Genomic DNA, 8,253 nt, shown 5'->3' on the forward strand with positions numbered 1-8,253 from the left:
GTCATTAGAAGCGAATTTAGGATTTGTTTGGGGCAGCTGCAGCTTATTGAATAAACGAATTTAGGATTTGTTTGGGGCAGTTGCAGCTTATTGAATAATCTGTTGATAAGCTGATTAAAAATAATCTGTTGATAATCTAGGTGATTAGAAAAGTCAGACCGCTGTCAATAAGTTGTCACCGCACCTAGATATGTGCGATGTGAAAACACTATTTTCTGTGTTTTGAAAAAGCATAAGCTGTTAAAACACAGTTTACCCAAATATGTCAGGTGCATTTTCAAAATGCAATCGCACCAAATAAACTGCCCCGAACGAGCCCTTAATAACATTTTTCAAAAAAAATTTTTTTTTTCTTCTTAAAGAATAAAAATTAAAACCATCATTGCTCAAAATTCAAAATCCCCTTAATAACATTTTTCAAAAAAATTGTTAATAAAAATTAAAACCATCATTGCTCAAAATTCAAAAAAAAATAATAATAAAAATACTTATCGGCAAACCACGTGGCCACCTCGCCTCTCTCGAAAGCCAACCCAATTTTAGTTGGACCTCGAACCCACAACCAACAAATAAATAAGGGACATTTACATACTTACCACCCAATTCCTCTTCATTTACAAATCTATTACGTAATCTTTATATTTTACATTCATACCGCCCAAATCTTTCATATCATACAAATAAATACCTTATGGTGGTAATTATGTAAAAATTGAAATTTAGATGTTTTATATGTAATACATAGGAATTGACTGGTATGTATGCAAATCTTCCAATAAATAAATATCTGAGAAGAAAAGTGAGGTAATTATCATCATCATCAGCTTCTTTCTCCTTCCCACATGCCTAATATTATTAAATGATTAGCTGCTGCTTCTTCCTTATTCGTCTTCTAGGTTCTCAGCACACACATAACCAGCCATTGTCTCCTTCTCTGAGCTCAACGGCTAGAAGTTTCTGTTGAGGATTTCCTTCGCTTGAAGCCATGAATAAACTTACTAAAGCAGAAGACTTGAACCTTCTCAAGCTCAAGGTATCCCTTCCTCATCTGAAATTTCTAATTTCTTGTAAATTTTATATTTTGTTTTATAATTTTGTTAAAAGATTGTTTTTTTGGCTGTATCGTTCTGTTCTGAGTGCAGACTTGTGTTCTGAAAGTGAACATCCACTGTGAAGGATGTGCGAAGAAAGTTAAGAAGATTCTTCAGAAGATTGATGGTGTTTTTCTTATACCTGTTCTACTGACCATTCTCTATTTTTTTCTTTAATTTCATCTTTTTTTTTAATTTTAGCATTTATTGTGAAAATTTTTCAGGAGTTTACAGTGTAGCGATAGATGAAGAACAGGGGAAGGTAACTGTTACAGGAAACGTTGATTCTTCCATCCTCGTTAAAAAGCTCAGAAAGTCAGGAAAACATGCTGAACTCTGTTCTTCCAAGAAGAACAGTAATATTGATGCAACAAAAGGACAGAAGAACACCTCCAATAAATCAGGAACTAAAGATCAGAAACTGCAACTGCTGCAGAAGGAGCTAATGAATATGAAGTTTCCATCCACAAAAGATCATAAATCAGTCAAGTTCTCTGCTCCTGCTCAGGATTTGGATTATGGCAGTGAATTTGATGATAGTCTAGATGATGGAGGCTACTCTGATGAAACTGATGCTTCTGATGATGAAATTGATGACTATAAGAAATCAGCAGCCAAACGGATGGTGACAGTTAAAAAAGGTTTTGGTGGTGAGGTCCATGCTAAAGGCAATGGAATAAGTAAAAATGGAGGTGGAGGGACCCATGAAGCTAAGAATGGAGGTAACAAAGGCAACAGCAATGGTGGAAAGAGTAACGGTGGGCTGACGGGAGTTCCGATGGCTGCCGGAACGGTGCCTGCGGGTTATTTTAACAGTGGAATGGCGTCGGGGGCGGCGGCAGCTCCAGTGGGAGGTGGTTCTGTTAATCCTTACCAGCAGCAGTATATGAATGATCAGATGATGCAGCGACAAAGGATGATGATGAATGGGTATCCCATGACTTATGGGTATCCTATGCCAGCTTCAAGTTCGTATACTAGTTATTTCAGTGATGAGAATACTGGTGGAAGTTGTAGAATTATGTGAAGGTTGGTGATGAGTCAGTTTCAGTGGAAGCTGGCTTGTTAACAGTATTTGGAGGTGTGTGATGTGTTTGTTTTATTCTCATTTTGGCACAAATATGGTGGTTAAGTGAAACAATTTAGTGAGTGGGTGTTTAAGAATGGTGCTTGTGTATATATATTGAGAGATTATGGTGATGTTTACTTCTTTATTATGGTTAATTATGAGTTTTTTGTTTTGTTTTTGGATTTTTTTTTTTTATAGATTTTTCTTGATTATATTGCCATTGATTGTGTGAAGTTATTTCATAATTTAGTTTGAATTTTGAATGGAGTTTTCGTGAAGCTTTTTTTCCTTTAAGATTGATCAAGCATCAAGAGATCTTGAACATATGAAGCTTTTTCTTTTTTTTTTCTTTTAAGATTGATCAAGCATCAAGAGATCTTGAACATGATTAAGAGATCACATATAATCTTGTTGATTTATTCTCTTTGGAGGAGAGGAGATATGAAACTAATTATGTGAAAATGGAGTTGTCTTTAAGATATTTGGATGATTATGTGAAAAGGGAGGATTATATTCCATGATAATTGGAGGATTATGTGAAAATGGAGTTATCTTTAAGATGTCACATTATATTCTATTTGATTTGGTCTCCTTTTAGGAGAGGAGATATGAGACTAATTAGAAGTCAAATATAATCTTGATGTCGCTTGCATGCATCAATCTTATAGGAGATTGTGTGTGTTAACATTGTTAGCAATAGAATGCGATGACATCAGTGGGTGCCATCATTTACTTTGATAGTGTTCTTCATACCTTTTAGGTGATGGTAAGTTTTGGCATTTTTAGTGATATAAGATGATGAAGTTAGTAGACATAAGTGCTTGTATCAATTACTTTGTATTAATTTTTTAGGTGATTGTGTGCATGTTTTTCTCCATTTTTTTAAGCACTTAGAGTCGTTAGCTTGTTTGTTTTTATGTCTTCGTATAATTCATTTTTTTAATAAATCTTCCTCCTGAATCATATAAATGATTCAAAAATGAGAAAAATCGAAAAGAAGGATGTACAAAAAACTCTCAAATAAAAAGAAACAAGAAGAAGACTTATATACGGGTAATCTTAGTGTGATAGGTCGAGAATATATATCATAATAGGATCGGATTAAAGTAACTTAGAACATAATATCCATGAAGAAAATCCCTACATAGGTCTGTTGGCATCAATTTTTGATGTCACGTGTGAAGGATATCTTCTCGAGCGCTATGGAATATTGCCTGAATCATATAAATGATTCGAAAATGAGAAAAATCGAAAAGAAGAATATACAACAAACAAGCAAATAAAAAGAAACAAGAGGAAGACTTATATATGGGTAATCTTCGTGTGATGAGTCAAGAATACACGTCATAATATGATTGGATTAAAGTGCCTTAGAACACAATTTCCACGAAGAAAATCCCTACTTAGGTCTTTTGGTATCAATTTTTGATGTCACGTGTGAAGGATATCTACTCGAGCGCTATGGAATATTGCTTGATGCGCACATTAATTCTCGTAGTGCAAGACATCCATTTCAGACCTTCCAACTCGTATTGAAGGAGCAAGCGCCCGATGTTGCTTTGCTCAACTTTGGCTTTCTCTTAGATGAAGGTCAGTTAGCATTTTTATCCGTCGAAAGAATCCGATTGGGTCAACAGGTCTCGTTCGCCACAACATGTGTGAATAATGCTCAAATTGGCTCACACACGCGCGCGCGCACACACACACACACAAAATAAAGAGTATGCCTAAGCATAATATCTCTTCAAATATTGCTCGTTGATAAGGGCAAGGAATGAGATCCATCGGCATCTACAAGCAATGAAGGCACTTTAACTTTTGAAATGACTGTCTCGAACCTGAGGGTCAATGCATGAAACATAAAAAATGTGGGTGTACGGAATATCGTACAATATGCCCACAAAAAAGACAAGTCAACTTTCAAAGGAACGACTGTTGAACCCAAGTGTTGACATATAAATCGTAAAAGGGGTGGGTGGAAACTCACACTAAATGACAATTTAACTTTTGAAGGAAGAACTGTCAAGACCCGAGTGTCAATACATAAAGCATAAAGCAGGTGGGTGAAAAGCCCATACAGAAGATAAGTCAGCTTCTAATGGAAGGACTATGAGGACCCAAGGGTCGACACATAATACGTAAAAGTGGTGGGTGGAAACCCTCACCAACATCAAGTCGGCTTTTGAAGGAAGGATTGTCGCGACCCGAAGGCCGACACGCAAAGCATAAAGGTAGGAGGAAACCTACATAGAAGGCACCTCGGCTTCCAGAGGAGGGATTGCTACTACCCGAGGGTCGACGTGTAAAACATAAAGTAGGTGAGTAAAAATCTACTCAAAAGACACGTCGTCTTGAGGAAGAATGATTGTCAGGACTTGAAGGTTGATATGTAAAGCTTAACACAAGGGAGTCTTACCCCTTCATGAATATGTGACCTTGACCTTGAATCGGAGGAAGGGTTAGGCATGGAGCTTATTCACGAAGATGTAGTTCAATTCCAATGTTGTTCTAGACTAAGGACCCGATAAGCACTAGCCACCATCGACCACCGTTGGCCGCTTTCTGCTCATTGCAACACAACCTCTTGCAGAGTCGTAGCATACATTGTAGAGCAACGAGACACCATGCAGAGTAAAGACCAATGTCGCAAAGCAACGAGGCATCCTACAGAGCAGTGCATCATCCTAAACACCTTACCATGATGCACCTCGAAGTCACTGTATCGAAGTCCCTAAAACTATTCCTAAACACAAATGCTCTCAACTATTATACAATGAATTATTCTGTATAAAACAATTATAGTTTGAAGAACTATGTAACCCTTAATCGCTTATGGGACAAAGACCTGAGCGCGTACTCTTTAGCTTATAGTGGATCAATCTAACTGGGCCAGGCTATAAGATTTTTTCCCTTTTTAAGTTTTTAATATAAAATATTTTGGTGTGTCTATCTATCACTTCAATTGCTCGTGTCCGCGTTCTTCTTTCGTGCAACGCTAAAAAGCTAAATAATCAGTCTATCATAGCGAACCTTGCGACACACATCAAATATCATAATAAAACCAGACAAATTTAGTTATACCAAATCAAATCTTAGCTTTGTTTGTGGGAAGTCCAAAGAAAAATTAAAAATGTCATCTTTTAATCAAGACACAAAAAAAAAAAAAAAAGAATAAGAATATTTTCACAGTAAATACCTCAAAATTGACTTTTTATTTTAAATATCCAATCATAGAAACAAAATCTAAAAAATAAAGACAATTTATAATGCAAAAATAAACATATAAAATTTTATTATTTTTAAAAGACATAAAAACTTAAAAAAACAAAATAAATCAACTAAAAAAATTCAATAAAAAAAACCTTTATCAAATCTTATGAAAAATAAAGTTTAACAAACCAATTATTTATTTATTTGATGAAAATGTAGTTTATTTCTTGATCAATGAAGATAAAAACATTTATTATTGTTATTCTTATTAGTTATTTCATTTAGCTCAAATCAACATTTGATATTATAATTTATCATATAATGGATAATTTATGATTGATGTTCTATAATGATTTATCTTATAATTAGTGTTAATCAATCAAGGAGTATTAACATGGTGCACACCACTAATATATTATTTTCCCACTTGGTGGTGGGCCCACAGGACCAATTGTATTGTCTATGGGTTAAGTAGCAGTGGACCCTTAAGAGCTTGAGATAGTGTAGACTTGCTTTCTTGCTTCGTGTATTGAGTGAGATTTTTATCATTTTTGGGTAGGTGGGTGGGTCCCCTATAGACTATATATATATATATATATATATATTGAATTCTATATTGGGGACTACCCACCTCAACTATAATCATTAAAATTCTTCATAAATCTTTATTTAATTTTATATCTTTCTTAATAACTATATTTTGGCAAACGAAGATAAACTCGTCTTTTTATATTCCTACAAAAAAATGCTATTATAACTTTGTTGAAAGGGATGGTCGCTTATAGAAGTGAAGTCGTGAAACGTCAAAATTTCAAATTGCAAAAAACTTTTTGTTTTAAATATTTTCCTCACCGGTCTCATTTAGGACTGGCTACGACAGTGGCAGTGTCTATGTGGGCACGTTTGAGAGAACCAATAAATATTTTTTATGTTGTTTCATCATTTACTTGAACTTTTCTTGAACTCACTTAAAATTTTTGAGTTTAACAATGACTTCTAAACATGAGTTTGGAATTGGGTTTGAATGAAATTTGACCCTTAGATTCCAAACTTAAATTGCATCATTCCTTGTATAATTTAATTCATTTAATTTGATTTATATGTACACAAATGTCTATTATTTATTTTTTTTTAGGAAGACAAAATCAACATAAAAAGCTACAAGGTGATAGAGCAAATCATCTGGTTTAGAGCACATGACCTCTACGACAGGGCCAATCAATATTCTTTCAAGCAACTTTTCATTAATCCAATCCTATAGTTATTTGAGGCCTTAATTCATCCGGCTACCCTAAGATGAGTTGAAGATGAAATTAACAATGGTTTCTTCACTGCGTTCAAAATTTTTGAAAATTATAAATTTACTTTGATTACTAAGATGGTTTGATGAACTTTTCTTTGAGGAAAAAATTGAGGTGATCACCACAATTACAGAATCAACAAAGAATTTTGTAGATTGTCATAAGAACTTCATTGATTTTGATCTTAAAGATGCCTCCATGAGTTCATAATTAGAGAGGATGATTGAAAGCCAAGTTTGTAATACTTTGTTATGGATGGGATACATAATGTTATGTTAGCTAATATGCTAGTAAAATTGAGAAAGAGACATATTCATTATGCACACTTATAAAATAGGGTGCCAAGAGAAAGAACACTTAAGAGGCTAGATAAAGACATGATCCAAATTGAGGGAAATGTCTTAAAAGTAGTGAAAAGAATAATAAAGAAAGCCTTAATTCAATACACTACCAACATATTTTTAAAGTCATTCAAAGGTTAAGTAAGAGTTATGTTGTATTCCTTGGAGAGAAATTCTTCCAGATGTTAAATTGAAAGAGCCAAAAAATACTCGCAGGTAGAAACTTTTTACCATATATAAACAATGAAGATGTGAGTCATATGTACTTTCATTATAACTTGAATGATTCTATCGCTCAAGTATTTATGGAAACTAACTTTGAATGCTATATTAAGTTATTGTTTATGGACAATAGTTAGCCTTAGGGTTTTGAAAAAGAAATAAACCACCACATATTTTATTGGAGTGTTTAATGTTCAAGAATAGAAAGCAAAATATGTGATGCATAGAGGAAAGAACCAAAATGAATTACACTTTAATCAATTCATACCCTCCTCGAGTCAACCGGTGAAAATTTTTCTTATGATTAGAAAATGTCACAATAATTAGCTTGGAATTAAGTAGTAATTATATGCTCTTATAAAGTTTTTACATAGAAAATTTTTTAAAAAAACTATCTAAGTGAGCCATGACAATAGATTGAGCAGACACACAAGATTGATAAGGATTTTGTCATGCATGCCTAATACATTGCTCCATCTATTTATATTATAAATGAAGTAGATACTGACAGAGTTGAACTTATAAATGAAAATGATAGAAAAAAAATTATAATTTAAAATCAAGATGTTATAAAAGGAAGAGCAAAAAGAAGAGATGTAGAAGAATAAGAAGTATTTAGCTCACAATTTCATAAATCCATTTATTAAGCGGCACATGATAGTTGATCCATATACCATTAACTCTCTTTAAAGCATAATAGTTCTATAAAGAGTAAATGTTAGGAATTATGCATAACTCAAATGATAGTGAGATTGGAGTAAGAAGTGCTAGCATAGTGTACTTTTAATAGCTAAATGTATTAATATCTTGGTTGAATGATAAAGTAATAAATATAACACTTAAGTGGATGCATTACAATGTTATAATGTACCTAAATGATACATTGTTATTTATAATATGCTTTGTTATTTTGCAAAATATAATTAAATGTATCTTGTTTTTAATTAAGAAAGTTGTTCTAGTTTTACCCCGATATTTTTTCTTAAGATTTGTTTTGGACAGAATTTTTTATCAATGCT

At 33.3% G+C, this 8,253-nt stretch overlaps 1 protein-coding gene across 1 annotated transcript; it reads left to right on the plus strand.

Annotated features, from left to right (window-relative positions):
- The first annotated feature begins 826 nt into the window (after positions 1 to 826).
- Positions 827 to 2,319, plus strand: LOC110030540 (heavy metal-associated isoprenylated plant protein 32-like). Its single transcript, XM_020733288.1, has 3 exons — positions 827 to 1,033; positions 1,143 to 1,218; positions 1,316 to 2,319. The coding sequence occupies exons 1-3, from the start codon at positions 986 to 988 to the stop codon at positions 2,116 to 2,118; spliced, it is 927 nt and encodes a 308-aa protein (XP_020588947.1). The 5' UTR covers positions 827 to 985; the 3' UTR covers positions 2,119 to 2,319.
- The last annotated feature ends 5,934 nt before the right edge of the window (positions 2,320 to 8,253 follow it).

Source organism: Phalaenopsis equestris, unplaced genomic scaffold, assembly GCF_001263595.1.
Source record: "Phalaenopsis equestris unplaced genomic scaffold, ASM126359v1 Scaffold000002, whole genome shotgun sequence".
In the NCBI taxonomy this organism is placed as follows: domain Eukaryota; kingdom Viridiplantae; phylum Streptophyta; class Magnoliopsida; order Asparagales; family Orchidaceae; genus Phalaenopsis; species Phalaenopsis equestris.